This window comes from Culex pipiens, unplaced genomic scaffold (genome assembly GCF_016801865.2).
Source record: "Culex pipiens pallens isolate TS unplaced genomic scaffold, TS_CPP_V2 Cpp_Un0025, whole genome shotgun sequence".
In the NCBI taxonomy this organism is placed as follows: domain Eukaryota; kingdom Metazoa; phylum Arthropoda; class Insecta; order Diptera; family Culicidae; genus Culex; species Culex pipiens.
The window spans coordinates 46,605-64,597 of record NW_026292842.1 but is presented as its reverse complement, the minus strand read 5'-3'; the positions used below and the strand labels follow the sequence as shown (position 1 = coordinate 64,597).

Sequence of the window (17,993 nt, the reverse complement as noted above, 5' to 3'; positions counted from 1 at the left end):
GAAGATGGATTTTTCGGTCTTTTAAGAATTTTGACTTCATGAGGGTTTTGATTTTTGAAACGTGGTTCTTGCACTTCTTCAAACATTTTAAAGCTCCTGCTTCGTAACGAACTCAAGTTTCAACTTTTCATCGATGAGGGCCTGCTTGCGTTTCAGGAACAACGACAGGGCCTTCGGTCGACGTTTGAATCCGATTCGGGCCGAAAGCTGTTGCAGAAAGGCGTGCTTTTGGGCCGTATCTTTGAGGCCGCGGTACTCCAGGTACTCCCTCGGAGAATGACTCAGAGCGCTGAAAATGGCCTCGTCCGGGCAGCCGGCTCGGCGGCCACGCTTGCAAGAAGCCGGATTGCTGTTTGGACATAGAGAAAAGGACGTTGAGTTACAGACATGACTACACACTAAAAAATATGAATTCTACACATGACATAATCTGTAATGTGACATAAAATCAAAGCACGTAATTGTAAGTTTAACGTGATTTTACATCTTACGCAACGTAATCATCACAAAAATCAGTGAAAAAATGATTTGCAATAAAAAGTTAAACGCGAGGTTAAACGTGATTGAAAATCGTCGTTCATTTGATGTAATTTCCCGTCTCTTCTGATGCACATAACTGGAGCATCAGAATAAACATAATTTTACATCTCACGAATCTTAATTCTACCCATTTTGAACCGCAAAATTGATGCAACACATCGCAGCGTGCATGATTGTCAAAAGTCAGCCATCTTGGGAGCAAAACAAAAAGTTCAGTTCTCGACTTTTTTTTGAAAAGGCCCTATAAACAAAATTTTCAATTTTTGCTTTTTGGGTGTTTTTAGAACCGCCTTGAGTCTGGGGTATTCAAAAACACTCAAAAAGCAAAAAGTGAAAATTTTGTTTATAGGACCTTTTCAAAAAAAACTCGAGAGTTTTAGTTGTACCCGTTGTACCGCATCAAAACAATGAAGTCTCGACTCCGGTGTCGTTTTTTCAACAATTTTTGCCCATCTGTAAATTCAAATGTTATCAAGGTAAGTGGTTCTTAATTAAAGATCGATTCACAGTTAACTGTCTCTTTCTTCAGGTGGCGAACAAAAGAATCCCGGCGGGCAGATTAGAACAGTTTGACTGAGGAAAAAAATGAGGACAATATAATCTGGAACCGATTCCATCAAGAACCTACACACTTTGGAGTGCCAGCCGGAGGTTAAACGCCAGTCAGCGTCGCAATCTGCAACACCGGGGGCAAACATGGGAAGGAAAAACAAGGCGCGGATTAAGACCTCGCAGGAACTTCGACGAGATTCAGGTGCAAAGAAGATAATGCGACCCAGGAGCGCCGACTCAGATGGCTCGCGCTTGGGGCTCAAGCACTCTGCTTGTTTGTTTGGGGGGAGTGCAAGTTATTGGCCGTGAAGAAATGAGTCGAAGTGGAGAAAAAAACCGGGTCCCTGCAAGTGTCTCTTCGATTTGTTTAAGTCGGATGATGTCAGTGAAGATCATTTTCTGGTGTCGGAGATCGAATCAGTGAGAAACAGTGAAATTGTCCCTGAAAAATAGTATGTAAAACAAACAAAATCACGAAAAAATAAACAGAAGTAATAAAAACAGAGACGGGTCAACTATTTTTATTCATAACCTAGAAAATCACACTCAATCTTCCATCAACATAAAATTACATCAATATGAAAATTAAATCAACTTATTTTCAGCTCCTGTAAAATTCAATGCCAAATCGAAGCGTAGAATGTGTCATGTAATTTTCAAATCTGATGTAATTTTCTGTCATAAGTAACGCTCCAGTTATGTGCATCGATTAGACAGAAAATTACACGATTATTTTTTGGTGTGTAAGTGTATAGTTATTACAACATTAGCGCTTCCTTAACACCGATGGGAAGGTCTAGTACCTAGAAATCAATGAATTGGCCACCGACAAAGAGTTTCCCTAACACGGATGTGTACTTCAAGTACCTAGAATGCCACACCAATCATTAAATTTATAGTACCTTTCGATGAACTTAACTAACTTTAACTAAGATATTCAACGCCTTTCCGAATATATATACGCCATAATTACTCCGATTTTTTTTATTTAGCTAAAATTCCCGGAGCTCAATCCGGTATGTTACGGAAATCACGTTCTAGCTGTTGTTGCCCATAGCATCCAATTATCTTCAAAGTTTGGCTTTCGAATACTTTTGCGCAATCCAACGCTTCTGCAACGGCCTTTGTAATAACATCGTGGTTTGATAGTATGTTCTGGTTCGTATGATCGAATGACAGAAGCATTTCTTGTCAATAGTAGGCACATTGCTGCTTCGTCTTCTACTGCTGGCCGATGTTCCTTTGGAGTTTTATTCTACAGCACAGGATCGTTTGCAGCAGATAAAGAATACATTCGCTCCGTCCTCAGATCTAGCAAAAAATCAGCGGCATCCGGGGTTGGTTTATCGCACATATCATGGAGTTCACCGCGCCTACTGAAAGCAGGGTTCATGACACACCTCACTGTCGGCAGCCTGTTCTGTTGTTTCAACGAAGTTCTGACAAGCGAAACAGATGCTTTTTACCGAGTCTTGACCGTTTGCACAGAAGAACTTTGCATTGTGAATCGAAAATGATCCAGGCGACGACACTCTGTTCAACGTTCAGTCAAGGTTGATTGAAAACTGAACTCCGGAACACTGCTATCGTTTCAGAAAAAACAGGAAATTTCTGACAAGGACGGTTTTTCAGCAACCCAGATTGCTGCGATCTGGTTGGCGGGATGAACAAAATCCAAATGTCAAACGGCGGGTTTTAAAAGTCACCAAGGTCTTTTGTGAGCAGTAACATAACCAAACTTTTCGACTCCGTTTTTTTCTGAATGCTAACGAAACACTTCGTACATTGAACATTGGCCCAGTGCACTTAAATTTGCATGGGGATTTGTGTGAAAAAACCTGGAGAAACCAAATATGAAAAGGCAAATGTGGACAAAAGGCACGAATAAAGCTTTATTCAAATCAAAGAAAACTGAATTAAAAAAAAAACGCTTTCAAATTTGCGAATATCAAGCTAATTTCGCACTTTTCTTGACAAAAAAAATCAACATCCAAAGCTCGAGCCATTAACACCGAAACTCCCAAATTCGCGCAAGCGGTGAAAATTTGTACGGGACTTCCGACCCCTTCGCGGGCACCGAACTTTCGGTTTCAAAAACTCCAGCCCCAGCCGTTCGGTGATGACGGCGTGCTTTCGTTTCAGGAACATTTCCAGGGCTTTTGGTTGGCGTGTGAATCCGATGCTGGCCGCCAGCTGTTGCAGAAAGGCTTTGTCCTGGGCCGCATCGTTGGAGCCGTCGCAGTACGCGACGTAGTCCCACGGTGAATGGAATAGCTCGTTGAAAATCGCCTCGTCCGGGCAGCCCGGTGGCCGGCCTACCGGGTTGACAGCGGCGGCGTGGCTGTTTTGGACCAGAGAAAAGGGATAACGACACGGATAACAAAATCAACAAATATTAAAAAATTAAGGAAAAATGATAAAATATTATTTTCATATAAGATCTAAATTTAAAAATTAAATCATTCAATCGAAATCAGTTCAACATGTAGCGAATCAAAACAATACCTTCTGTGTATGATTGCAAAATACTGTTTACATAGGTTGACAGCCAGATTTGTCCAAACATATTTGACAGTGGGTCATGCAAGAATGGTGTAAACATTCGAAAATCTTAAGAAAGGAAAATCTGATCGATTTGGCGTCTTCGACAAAGTTGCCGATTTAAATGAGAAGTTTTTAGGAAAAAAGTTAATTAAGTTAGTAATTTTCAAGTTCTATCACAATCTTTATGTTTAGAACCCAAAAATCAATAAGACATTTTTCATATTTTCATTTGTTTAGGAGCAGTAAAAAAAGAAATTTTAAGAAGTTTTCCACTCAGTATTGTCACTTTTTTCAAGAGCATTTTTTATAAAGGTTGTTTTTGGTCAATTTTAAGACCAATAAGAAAAAAATAAAAGAAAATTGTTCACGATTCCAATATCCGAAGTCCCATGGAAAAAAGTCAAACTTCGGAAAATCGAAAATTCGAATAATCGAGTCTAGGTTGTTTTACAATTTTCAGAGTAAAGTACAGTCCAGATTCAAATATCTTAAGTTCGATTATCCGAAGGTTTGTATGGGGTTTCAAATAGTCGAATCATGAAAAAATCTTCTTCTTATTTCTTTATTTTCTTATATATAGTTCTGCGGCTCTATTTCAGTCAAAATTATTGCAGATATACAATTACCAAATGCATACTCTTAATATTAGACAACAACTTTAAATAACATTTTCCAAAACAAAACTTTCGAGTATTTCCAAAATTTTGAGTATCTTCAAAAAAATAAAATTTTATTCGTCTGCATTTGAAAGTGTTATTCAGTGAAAATATGATCAAAATATCATGTCATTTGATACTCACCAGTGCTATGAATGAGTGATATAAAAACTATCATTTGATGATTCTTGCATCAAAATGTCAAAAGATATAGCGATCGTCACTATAGCTCTTTTATCTTGTGGTTGCCAGCAAAAACAAAAAAACATTCTCTTTATATCACCTTTTCTCTTTCTTCGTTCACGAACACTCGCCGAAGATTCTTTTATTTTCTCCAAAATCCGCAATGAAAGAACGCAAGAGGGGGATTGGAAACCAAGCACGCACTACGTTCCCCGTTAAACTGCGTTGGCAAATTTTGTTTTTGTGGCGGCCTTTGTGCAGGGTGACCAATCAAATCCTATTTTGAAATTCCCGACTTTTTCCAGACTTATCCAGAATCTCAAATAATAGGCATTTTTTATCTAAAGAATGATTTCAAACAAAAAATCTTTATAAAATCCAATATAAACCATACAAAAATCTAAATGAATTTAAAGAAAATAACACTATTGACAATTTCCGTAAAAACAGAAATTGAACAACAAATTCCTAAAAAAAAACTTTAAAAATTGAAACACTGATTATTTTGATTCCGATTAGAAACATAAACAATGAGTCTTTGAAAAATAACCGAAAGTTTAATATTATTTGTATTTTCAATGTTTGTTTTTAAAATTGTCAAAAGTATAGTTTTTGATACTTCGTTTCAACTGAAAATGACAAAAAGTTAAAGATAACTAAATTTAAAATTATACAGTCGACTCTCTGGCTGTCAATCTTCTCGATATCAATATTGCTCCATGTGCCGATGAATTCTTCAGTCCCTTCAAACTGCATACTTTGATTCTCTTCATTCCTCGATATTTTCTCTTGCTTGAAGGATCTCTTCCTCGACGGTCCCTTGGATTCTTTTTGCTTTAGAAAACTCTTCCGGTTGTCAATATTTTCACTTTCTCATGGCTTGCATAGACATTTTTCGTTGAGAAACGAAGCTTTGAAGGGTGTTTGACATTTGTTTGTTTTTGTTTGCTGGACGTTGCCATGATTCTCCCCATAGCTGGTTATCAGGAAAAAATAAATTACAATCGAGTCTTCATTTTGCATCGTTCTGTAAACTGATGCTTCTCTTCCTCGACGGTCCCTTGGATATTGACAACCAGAGAGTCGACTGTATTCTTAATTTTAAGATATGATTGCTGTTAATGTTCTTTCAAATAATTTTGAAAATATCTAGGAATTCGTAAAAAAAATTTACTGGATTTCTTTTTGAATTTTGTTATTTCTGTAATTGAATTTTTGAATTAATGTTGATTTATCTAGTTGTCAGTAACATAACATTATTGCAAATATATATATTAAACCAAAAATTGTTGGATTTATTTTTTAACAAATTCAATATTTTTTCACAAAAAAACGATGTTCGTTCGAAAAAAAAAATACTTTTTTTCATTCAGAACGAACATCGCATTGATTTTTTTTTCGATATATAAGTTTTCCGATAGCTGAAAATCAAGCTTTATCTAAAATAATTTACCCATACTCACAAAAATCATTTGGAAAAAAATATTTCAAATGACTTGATGAATTTAATTCAACATTAAAAACTATTTCCCACAAAAAAAAGATTGCCAAACTCATCTTGGAATCTTTTATCAAATATTCAATCAATGTGATAAAATGAAACAGAATCATTAGGTTCAATTTTAATATAAATTTTTCATTAACTTTGTTGTTGTTTTAAGTTAGAGTAAGAACAAGAGGTAATGTTTGATACAGAAAAATAAATTATAAAAAAACTTTCGATTAAAAAAAAGGTAAAAAATTCTGTGTCAAATACATCTAGTGTTTATTAGAATTTTTAATGTCTTAAAAAAACCTTTTAGTTCTCAAATAGATTTAAATAGTTAAAGAAACCTTAAATTTAAAGTAAGTTACTAAAGTAGAATCGAGTAAATTTAATTTGAAAATCGTTCAAAGTATTACAAAATTATTCAAGAATTAGAAAAAAAATCAAGCAGGGGGATGCTCGGGATTCCCGACTTTTTCCCGAATTTCCTGACTTGAGTGGCCACCCTGTTTGTGGCTACGGTTGATGGGGAATGATTGTGAATGCAGGAATAAGAGAGAAAAAGAAAATCTCGCGAAGGCAGTGAAAATTGGGAGATGAGAATTTGGGCATGAGACATTAAGTCTCTAAAAACTGAAAGTTTGATATTTTTACAAAAATGAGAATCTCTTAACAATTTCGTGTCGTTTGATATCCAAGCTGCAAATTTTGTAAATTTGAGATTTTTTAAACGGAGTTTTTGAAAATTTTAGTATTTTATCTAGTGAAAATCTTTCCGAAATTTCGCGTTTGACTGTATTTTTTATGAAAAGACTAAAAATTTCATAATTTACGATTATCGAAAAACGTAAAATTTTGTGTGGATTTCGCTGTTTTAGAGTTTTTGGTGTAAAATCTTGAGTAAATTTTCTAAATAACCTATGCGTCATGGGTTTCCTATGCAGATAGGACCTTTTGGAAATTTTATCTAGAAATATTCCATTTGTCACAAAATACCGTTTTTGACATAAAATATTGTTTTTTTACAAAACACTAAATTTTCAGAATTTGCAATACGGGTAGCAAACAATTTAAGATTGTGTATAGTTTTTCACTTTTTCAAGTGATGTTTTTAAACTACTATTTATTATATTTTGCAATTTTATTAACTACAAATTTATTAAGTTGCAATATGGGTACTAAACAACGTATTTTTTCACATCTTTTAAGTTTTTTGAATTTTTTTTTGCCTTTCTTACTGAAGAAAGTTTTAGGATTTTAGCAAAAAAAATTATCATTCAATATTTTAATATTTCGCAAAGTAGGTATCAAACGAAGAAAAGTTTTCGTTTTCGTTTCGTTTCGTTTTACGGAGCAAGGTGGGGGACGCGGCCTCAAGTCAGTCCAAGTCCGGTTTCTTGTGGAAAAAAGGGTAGTGGCCGAACTAGTATTGCATACAAAATGAACACCACCGGAAGATATAGGGGATCGGGTGGGGGAAGGGGAAAGAAAATTAGTGTTGGTGTGAGTAGTAAGAACTTGGATGACTTGAGCAGTTACGGTAATCTAAGTTTAACACTGAATAAAGAAAATATGAAATTATGATTCAAAGTAAAAAGGCCTGGAAGAAATAAAATTATTAGTTCATTAAATAAGAAAATGTAACTTATCGGAGATCTATACAAAAGAAACCTATGATGTATTCCAAATTTAAAGGAAATAAAAAAATACTAGAGAACAAAAGATGAAAACTAACTTGTCTAGGGAGTATAAATCCGGCCTTTTTCTGGGCCCCGACCTGTCGCGTCCGTCAGTAGTCTTGTCGTACATTACAACTAGAAACAGATCTTCCAATGAAATATTACACTTCGACCAAATCAACTAATCATTTAAGTCCAATTATTCGTCTACGGAAAACTAACAAAGTTTAATCAACAACCTAAACTAAACTGTCTGATAGTAAATCTATCCTCAAATCCCCGAATGTTTTATTACAAAGCCAAATAAGGTAAAGGACCTTGTTTTTAAACCAGTCTTGCCGCTTCCAAAAACCAATAAATAAAATGAACAGTTCATAAGTTGAACACTCGTCATTATGACGACTATTTCGTGCCTTTCATTTCATTAGGGCATAAAGCCTTGCAAACAAGAGTGCATCTCTATCATACCTTATGTAAACTGTCATTTGAGTGAAGGAGACACACTCCTGTTCACAAAACCCATGTGTCCTTTGAAATGTTAGGCTCCATTTGATCGTCAAGGCTCCAGTAGATCCTCGATTCGCAACAATGGTCGATACAACCATAATCCGAAAACCGTTAGTTCAACAGATTCACGAATTTTGTCCGATATCATGACATTATTGATTGACCGAGACTCTATGGAAATTTTGACATATCAAAATGCTTTGTATTATTACTGAAATGGAAGTTATGCACGTAACATTTTTTAAAATAAATTTCAAAATCTGTTCTAGGTATCCTACAATGCCTAGAAGAGGCCTCTGTTTCTGTTGTGAGTAAGCGCTGGTTTCAGAGTTCATTTTTCAATTTAAAAGGGGTGGGAAACGACTAATTTGCTTCATGAACTCCTACTCGGCCTTGGGACCACCTCTTAAGACACTGATGGCTCCTAGCTAGGAATTAAACCTAGACACAGCGTCGAGGCCCGCTTCGCATGGCAAAAATGTTGGCTGGGGGGGAAGTGATATTATCACGAAATTTTATTTTAAAGCCAACATTGCTAACGGCGTCGAGGTCCTTACTCATGCCCAAGGAGGTATCAAACGAAGAAAAGTTTTGCATAAATATTCACCATATTAAAGTTTTTTTTTTTCAAATAGTTTTAAAATTTTAACAAGAAACAGTATTTTTAAAAGTTCTTGACAGAATTCACAACATATTTAATTTTGTTATTCACACAATTATGTTAATTTTGTCAAGATTTTCATCTGAGCTGAGATATGGACTTGCATAGAATAGAGTTAAGAGAATCTAAATGTGAACATTTTCATAATTTCTCTTCAAACTGAGAAGTTTAAAAAACAGTGCAAAGGGGAACGTCATCGCAAACAAATACTTTCACACAGTTTTCAATGCAATTTCAAAAAGTTTTGAATAATTTCTATTTCCTAGCAAATATTTTAAAACAACAATTAATCCTCTACTTACTATTCCGCCCTCTCCACCACCTTCACCTTCGCCGCCGGATGCGCCACCTTCCGGTGCGCCCTCAGCGCATACTTGGTCTTGAACTCCACCCCACAATCGCCGCAAACATCGCGCCGCGGCTGGTCCGCACTCCAGTGGGCGTTTGTTTTCTGGTGCTGGCGCAGATTCGACGAGGACGCAAAACTCTTGCCGCAGCCGTCCAACGTACAAACGAACGGCCGCTCACCGGTGTGCACCGCTCGCCGATGCTTCTCGAGCGCCCACCGGAAGGCGAACTTTTTCGGACAGCCATCGCAGCCAAATTCCATGTCCGCTTCCGTCAGGTGCGATTGCATGTGCGCGTTCAGTGTCTTTCGGAGGGCAAAGGATTTGAGGCAAATTTCGCAGGCGTGTGGCCGTGCCCCGAAGTGGACCGATTCCACGTGGACTTTGAGCTTGTTCCGGGTGAAGTAAGCCTTCGGGCATTGGTCACAGGTGAAGGGCCGGGTGTTGGTGTGAATTCGCATGTGGACGACCATGGCGGTTGAGGTTTTGCCGCAAATTGGACAAATGTTGCCCTTTTTGGTGGGTTGATTTGGGTTGGGCTCTTCTTCTGGTTCGTTTTCCTGCTCGAGTTCCTCTTCCAGGTAAATTGTCTCCGTGTCGTCTTCATCATTTGGTTCCTCAAGCTGCTCAACCGTGCAACCCCCCTCTTCCGGTTCTTCGTCGTAAGTGATCCATTCCGTTTCTGCATATTCACTGGCAGCAGCTTCATCAACTTCCTCTTTCAGCGTTGGTTCCACTTCCTCTAAATAAAACGAATCTTCCTCGTGAAATACCTCTGGTTCCTGAACTTCTTCCACTTTTTCCGGACATTCCTCAACTTCAACGACAATTTCCCCCACCTGGAATTCTTCCGAAGCTTCCTGCGGTGACGCTTGCGTCACCTCGTCAAACTTAACCGTGGGAAACTCCCGCAGCAATCGTGCCTTGTCAAGTGCCAGCACCGATTCCCGGGCGGTTTCTTTAAACTTTTCGATTGAAAACAGCAAGTTCCGGCAAGTGCTGCAGATCAGATTAGGGTACGGATCATTTTGCGAGATCTAGAATGAAATTCCCTCTTTTAAAAATCGAGTTTAACAAACCAAGAACCCACTCCCCACCTGAATCCCAAGCAAAACCAGCACATTCCGGATCGTAGTGTTGATCGTGATGATGCTCGGTTTGGACGGAACCGGTTCGTAAATGGCGCTCAGCGGCTGGTCCGAGGAATGTTGCAAACAGAAGCGGCAGCACACGTCGGAGGACGCAAGCTGCTGGATTAGCGCCAGGGACATGGTTCCCGCGGGGACGAAAATAACGCGACGCGAAAATCCTTGCGGAACGGAACAACACAAACAGGTAAATAAACAACACAGTTTTGACAGTTAAATGTTTGGATGGAGATGGAGTGCGTTCGCAGATTTAATTTATCTTGGAAATGGCAGTGACGTTGGCAAAAAGGGGACGAAGCGAAAACTTTTTAAGTTTTTTTTTTAATTTACTAAAAAAACTTTCATGTATTCTTCACTTAAGGGAGCGTCCTTTTATTACGTAACGCAGTTAGGGGGGGGGGGGGGGTGTCGGCGTCTGTTACGAACAGGGGGATGCTAACGGCAGCCATCTTGGGTGATTGAGATTGATAACGTGTGCAATCTGCGCACAGTGAAAACAAAAATATTTCTTGACTTTTTTTGATAAGGTCCTATAAACAAATGTACACTCACAACCCCCGGTGGTTGGTCACTTTTTTAGTTTGTACCCCGTTGGTTGGTCAAAGTCAAACTAAAAAGTGACGAACTGTCACTTTTTACACGGCGCTCACGCACACTATCAAAACAAACGTTTGGTAGAGTGTGTGAACTCCATGTAAAAGGGGTGTCAAACTAAAAAGTGACCCCGTTTGTTTTGATAGTGTTCGTAAGCGCTGTGTAAAAAGTGACAGTTTGTCACTTTTTAGTTTGATTTTGACCAACAAACGGGGTACAAACTAAAAAGTGTCAAACGAAAAAGTGAGCAACTACCGGGGGTTGAGTGTAGGCAATTTTAAAGACTAAACATTTATGCAAAATGTCGACTGCTCATCTGTTTGCTACTATGTTTGATTCCGAATGGGTTTGTCCCCAAGTCTCGCCCCGTGCAACACATCTCAATCTCAAGGTTTTTTTTACTGAATGATTTTATTTGCTGATAGCGGCAAGCTGGGGGCAAAGTTTTAGATGCGTTTTTCGGAGATTTTTGGATGTCTTGAGTTAAAAAAAATAGTGCCTTTAAGCTATTGTCTTTCATATGTTTATAAGACCCATTATAAAAAAAAAACTCTAGATGTCTGCTCTTGTGTGAGATAAAGCAAACATGGATAAAACTTCAAAAATTAAAAAAAAATAATCTAAGATTTAAAAACTCAAATCTGAATAATTTAGAAATTAAAAAAAAACAAAGAAAAATCTAAATTATGCATTCTTTTTTAGAGTTCATTTTTTAAAGGTCATATCTTGACTTTTTTTTGATAAGGTCCTATAAACAAATGTAAACATTGAGTATATCCCGCTTACTCCGATGGACTTTGACATAAGGTGTGAAAGGGATACACTCAATGTTTACATTTGTTTATAGGACCTTATCAAAAAAAAGTCAAGATATATACTATTGTGTTTCATATGTTTATATATGATCTTAAAAAACTCATGTTTTGTTTTTTGATTTTGTTAAATAAATATTTTTTGTTGATTGTTTTTAATGTTTTGATTTTTCCCTTTAAAAATATTCAAACATTCTCATTATATTTAAATCTTTATTTATTTTTTTTTTAATCTAACTTCTGTTGGTTTTATTAGCCTGTGATTTTCAACTGACAATATCTCGGAAACTATTGTTCCGATTTTCAAAAATATGCGAAATTTTCTGATCTTTTCTGGTAATTAAAATCAAGCCTCGAATCAAGCTTTACTTTTTAAAAGGTCTATAAATAAACGGACCAATAGTTCCCGAGATTATCGTCAGCAGAAAATTGATAAGGTCAACACTTAGAAAAAATAATTTTTATCTATTCGAATGCTTTGTGAGGCTGCATCTCAGAAACTAATTGCCCAATATTCAAAGTTAGAAAGGGAAAATTGTAGGAAATTTTCTCAATTGTTCAAAAATCATGGATGCCATAAAAAACAAAAATAAATCAATAGTAGCTTTAATTTTAAGTACTTTTCGATTGAAAGTTCAATTTTCTTTAAAAAAAAGTATTTTCAAAATATTTTCTTGTCCAGGTTTTCGATGTTTTCCAAAAAACACGATTTGAAAAAAATCATATGTTCATAGCCAGATTTGGCTTTTTTTGTCCCCTAAAACAAATAAAAAAAGATTAATGTGTAATTATTATGAAAATTTAACTTTCAGTGATAACATTTTTTTCCGAAAAATTTAAATCGTAACCTACAACTTTGCTGAAGAAACCAAATCGATCAAAAAATCACTTCTCAAGATACAGAATTTCATACATTTACATATACGCATTTTGTATGACCAACCCCCAAAATTGTATGGATGATTGTATGGAAAAACTAATTATGCAAATAAAATCCTTTTGGCATATGAATTGCATAGACAAAATTTTATCCAGTTAAAATAAAATCGCGATAAACTTTGCGAAATCTTACACTGAAATAAATAGCATGATTGATGCTATTAGTTTCACATATAGATTTTTGCAGAGTGCTTCTGCATTTGATCGGTATATGCGCTGCACATAAACATTAAGAGCACTGCATATACATGGATACAAATTCGAATAAGCTAACACTTATAGAAAGTATGCGTACTGCACATGAAAATTATATGCTATGCTCACAGATTGAATGATTTGGCGATATGCACTTACATATAACTTGCATGCGCAGAAATCTTAATTTTTAATATTTTCTTCATTTGATTTTTAGTAGTACTACATTTCAATTTTATTTGGTATTACTTAAGTTGAATTTCTTTCAGCTTAAACAAAATGTCAAAAATAATTTTTATTATTTATTTTTACAATCATATACATACATTAGCATAAATAATTGAAACACTAAAGCATTTTTCTCATCCCGAATCTGGCCACCTTGTCAAGAATCTGCTCGAAATCTCGCTGATAGTCGAACCCGTTCGTGTGCATATCATCCTCGGACAGCGTCAGATGACCAGGAAGTACCGGGCCAGGTCAAGATCGCGGAGAAGGTTATCCACCGTGATGCGATGCTCGAGCTGCCGCTAAGCCAGGAGTGTAGTCAGGGCGATGGTTCGGGTCCGCTGCTCCCTGGCACTAGAGCGTCCAATTTCCCGGGGTTACAAATTTCCCGGGAAACGGGAAATTTTCAGCTAATTTCCCGGGAAATCCCGGGAATTCCCGGGAAATTTTAAATTTATTGAAAATTGTTATTATCTTGGTTTCAATTAATATTATGCAACAAAATTGTATAGGACATCAACATTAATGGTTTAAATAAGTGTGAAAATCAAAAAATAGCTTGACTGCATGTAAAAAATCATTCAACTACAAGAAAATGTATTTTGGTATTTTTTGATGAGAAATTTTCAACTTGCCTCTGTGACCAGTTTATTAAAATGAGAAAAAAAAACGTGCAGAAATTATGTTTTTCATGACAAATACTGGTTTCAGCTCTTGAACAAATGGTAAAGCTTTTTAGTGTTGGTTTTAATCCAAACAACCCAATGTTTTCAAATATTTGAAGCAAGCTTTGAATATATTTTTGCATTTTTTGAGAACAAACAATAGAAAGTAATTTTTCAATGATTTTTTTTTGTATTAGTATGCAACATGATTTAAATTATACGATAAATTAACATCATTTCACAAAAAGTCTTCTATTTTTTCACATTTACCCCTTAAACACCTGTAGTTGCACCAGTGCTCCACAATTCTTTTACTAAAAATTGTAATTTCTTTAGTACTAAGTATTCAACCAATTGAATTCATTATTTTTGCACAAATTCGATATTCATCTCATTTGATCATAGTAAACAAAAACGTACCCAAGTAACAATTTACGTTTTAATGCACTCTGGAAGTATATTTTAAGAGTCTCTGGAAAGATTCGAGCAAAAAACCTCTTTATCCTGAAAGCAGCAATAAAGAAGAGTTAAAGCAGCATTAAGAGTAAAATGGACTATTTTAGGAGGTTGTCAAGAGCGCATTTCAGGAGAGTTCTAGAGCCAAACAGTATTGCTGTTGATTTTTAACGGACTCTCCATATACTCTCAAGAGATCTAATAGAACTTATAATAAAGCTAATCAAATTTATAACTTTATTGAAGATCTGTTGGTAGCCGCAATAAAACATGATTTAAACTTGTTTAGTCTTGATTAGGATAAATTATATTTTATCAAGAAAATATGGGTGCAAGATTTACTTTATCAAATCCAACTATTCTGTGAAACTTTAAACGACAATTGGTTAACTTTTTTCGGTGACATAAATTTAATAATTATATAAATAAGTGTTTGATTATCGATCCAATCCTATCGAGAAAATCCATGCCATTTAAATTTCACCAAACAATTTCTAGAGATACCTCGAAAAAATAGACACCGAATACATTATTCTGTCAGAATAACTCTCATTTTTCATAAAATTTAAGCAAACTTTTCTTGTTTAGCTGTAAACATCATCATGGCGTCTATCTAGGTCGCTATTTTTTCATTTAAACATGGCGAAATTCGTTAAATCTATTTGTTCTTACTTAAAGCTATAAGAAAAACATCTTTTCTGGAAATGCTCTTGATCAAAAACAACGTTTCCTGAAAAGCTCTTGTTCAAGATTAAGGAAGGGGTTCTAGACTGAAGTTAGCTTTGATATAGTTTTAACCCAGAGTAAAATGCACAATACTGCGACCGTAGCGCATGCAAGTTTTAGCCCACTGAAGGTAGATCCAAAAAACATGCGTTGGCACATTTTCGTCATTTTCGTGAATTACGAATTACGAGTTTTCGTCAAATTTGAATAAAACTAGGATTACGTTCAGCTCACCGTTTTTATTTATTTATAACATTAGAAAAGAATACTTGTCACTTTTTTTCACTTGATGATTCGGAATCGCCTTCCAATGTTCAATTCTCGTCACGAATCTAAATTTGACACAATTTAATCACTAACTCAAATAACAATTACGAATGCAGTATAATCTTTTTTAATTTAATAAAAGAGCTTGCCCGGCACTTTGGAAACGTCCGATCTTCTTGCTGCTAAAAGTAGACTGTGTTTGACATTTGAAATGTCAAGACAAAATATTTCGAATAAAGTTTTCCCCAAACAACTTGGTTTTAATACTGATTTGGTGAAGTCAATTTGTTCTGGGAATATATTCTTCAAGATAACTGTTAGTTCATAAATCATTCTTCGCGAGCATTTCAAGATTTTTTCAAGATAATTCTAGAACAGTATTTTGCTAAGCCCAAAAAGACTTAATAAAAGCTTTTATAACAGCAAGACGCTTTTTTCAAATGTTTTATAAAAAACTGATAAAACTTAGGAGCATTTGGATTGCTACTTGGGGTAAAAACATCTCATTTTTTATTTGGAGGTAAGGAGTTAATATTGTTTTGATGAAATGACATCAATCTGTTAAAAGCATACCTAATTGTAATAATTTAACACGCATTAAGCAAGATCTATTCCCAGTTGCTTCAAAAATTAATATTATTAAAAACAATTCTGATTTCATAATTTCTGATAATCTGATTAATTATATATAAACCAAACAATACATTTAATTGAACAAAATCATGTTGAATTTGTTCATTGATTAGTTTTTCAGATCATTTTTAAAAAATAGTTCCAATAATTTAAGAAAATGTATACTTCCGCTTGAATTTCGGGAATTCCCGGGAAATTTAAAATTTCCCGGGAAACGGGAAATATTTTTTTTCGGGAAATCCCGGGAATTCCCGGGAATTTTTTTCCCGGGACGGGAATTTGGACGCTCTACCTGGCACTCATGTTTATAGTTATTTGACCGCGGCGTGTTGAAGAGTCGGGACATTATCCGGATCGTCGACTTTTCGCCGTCTGCTAATTTCGATTGGTGCGACTGCAGCTTGTACTACTACAAAGACAATCACGGCGGCCACGGTGGGTGGTGAAACTCGTTTGTGCAACATCTCCCCGGGCGCCATCGTCCTGAAACCGCTTCTTCACGCGAGTTTACCGTTCAATCGAGGCCTCATGCAGTCTCTAAATCTCTTCCGCCGCCAGTGCTTCACCAGCTCAACTTCAGGACGGCGGGTTCTCCCAGTTCTCAGAGTTCGCGGGACCGCGAGCGAGGTTCCCGGACGCCGGACATTGTCGTTGAAGCTGGAAGAAAAGAAAATTATGAAATCTTGCCGTTCGAACAAGGATAACCCGAGATTAACGTTTGCTTACCTTTGCTATAAGATTTAATTAATCAGACCGACCGATTATGCACAAAAAACTTGCAAAAAACTACTTTTTAAAAGAAAACTTTTTAAAAGAAAACCCGACACCGCACGCATTTTATTCCACTGTGGCCATCTTGTTCAATTATGCACGTTTAAGCACATCGCATACACTCGCATACGCGCACATCGAGCATGCACTCATAAATGTTGTGAGCATTGCATATATTTTTTATGAGTAAAAGCATACTGCAAAAATCTATAGTATTGCGCATATAAAACTTATATGCGATGCTCACAAGGGTTATTTGCGTAAACAATATTTTTTATCTAGCAGTTGGCAAGCTCGGTTATGTGCAGTACGCATATAAAATCTAAGGCAATATTTATTCAAATTTATATGTGGAGCATATGAGGTTCAATGTAAAGCTCATAGATATTATTACGCTGATTTGAGATACAGTTATGTGCAGTTGACATATAGAATCAATCATGATTTTAGTTTCAGTGTAGAGAACTATAATTATTTTTTGACATTTTAATTCTTACTTCTTGTCTTACTTTTACAAAAAAAAAAAATTTTTTAGAATAATTCTTAATTATTCAATTCAATTCAATTGTGTTTTTATTAGAATTTAACTGTTCTGCTCCAGGATGTTACATTTGCAATTCAGGGATTTGGAGAACCTTTCAACTGAGATCAATTCATAAGCCTTTGCAGGGAGGATACATATTTCTACGTTTAGATTTTTCTAACTGGGTGTTCTTTTAGGGAAAATAATTTTTGAGAAAAAACCCTAGATCTATGTTTGGCTTAAAAACTAATATCACAGTTGTTGGCGGAGGAGTGCTTCGATGAGCGGATTCGTTGACATCCCACACGAAGTCCTGAAGGTTCTCGTTGCCCTTTCGATGCTTGCGTCGACGGTGTCGACGCCGGCCAGCTTGTGTAGATCGTCGGTCGGGTACCACGGGTCCAGGTTGTGCACCATCTTGAGCAGCTTATTCTGCTTCACCTGGAGTCGCTTACGGTGCGATTTGGCGCAGTTGCCCCAGACCGCAGCAGCGTAGGTCAGCATTGGACGGATGATGCACTTGACCACGAGCGACTTGTTCTTGATGCTCAGCTTCGACCGCCGATTCAGCAGGGAGTAGAGCGCTTTGGTGGACCGATCCACCTTCCCGATGATGTAGTTCACGTGCTTGTCGTACTTTAGCTTCTTGTCATGCACCACTCCAAGGTACTTGATTCGTCGTCCCACGTTGCAGGCTGGCCGTTGACGCTGATCGATCTGCGGGGAAGGTGCCGAGCAGCACGCCTCCTGGTGAAGAAGATGGACTGGGTTTTCCCAGCGTTCAGCTTGATGCGCCACTTCCGCTGAAACTCCTCGAGGTTGTTCTGTGCCGCTTGTAGGTGGGTGACGACTATCTTCGGGTCCTTGTCCGATGCCAAGTA

General features: G+C 36.5%; 1 protein-coding gene and 2 long non-coding RNA genes across 4 annotated transcripts; 1 reads left to right on the top strand and 2 right to left on the bottom strand.

Annotated features, from left to right (window-relative positions):
- Positions 1–37: 37 nt before the first annotated feature.
- LOC120430995 (zinc finger and SCAN domain-containing protein 31-like) lies at positions 38–10,480 on the bottom strand. 2 transcript variants are annotated; one of them, XM_052711437.1, is made up of 3 exons: positions 10,253–10,480; positions 9,111–10,192; positions 38–349 (listed from the first exon to the last, which is right to left on the bottom strand). In XM_052711437.1, exons 1-3 carry the CDS (start codon positions 10,424–10,426, stop codon positions 88–90), a joined length of 1,518 nt encoding a protein of 505 aa, XP_052567397.1. In that variant the 5' UTR covers positions 10,427–10,480; the 3' UTR covers positions 38–87. The 2 variants fall into 2 exon arrangements, with proteins under 2 accessions (XP_052567397.1, XP_052567396.1); XM_052711436.1 differs by lacking the exon at positions 38–349 and adding an exon at positions 3,061–3,433.
- LOC128093727 (uncharacterized) lies at positions 913–1,171 on the top strand. Its single transcript, XR_008212704.1, has 2 exons — positions 913–1,016; positions 1,070–1,171. It is a non-coding gene; the product is annotated as an uncharacterized LOC128093727 (long non-coding RNA).
- Positions 10,481–13,163: 2,683 nt separating the features above from the next.
- On the bottom strand, positions 13,164–16,742 carry LOC120431002 (uncharacterized). The gene is made up of 3 exons (XR_005607785.2): positions 16,545–16,742; positions 16,111–16,475; positions 13,164–13,419 (listed from the first exon to the last, which is right to left on the bottom strand). It is a non-coding gene; the product is annotated as an uncharacterized LOC120431002 (long non-coding RNA).
- Between the last annotated feature and the right edge of the window lie 1,251 nt (positions 16,743–17,993).

Coding starts and splice junctions, on each gene's coding strand:
- LOC120430995 (XM_052711436.1), bottom strand. CDS start 10,426: ATGTCCCTGGCGCTAATCCAGCAGCTTGCGTCCTCCGACGTGTGCTGC. Junction 10,193..10,252: donor TGGTTTTGCTTGGGATTCAG/GTGGGGAGTGGG, acceptor ATTTCATTCTAG/ATCTCGCAAAATGATCCGTA. Junction 3,434..9,110: donor GTGGTGGAGAGGGCGGAATA/GTAAGTAGAGGA, acceptor GGTCCAAAACAG/CCACGCCGCCGCTGTCAACC.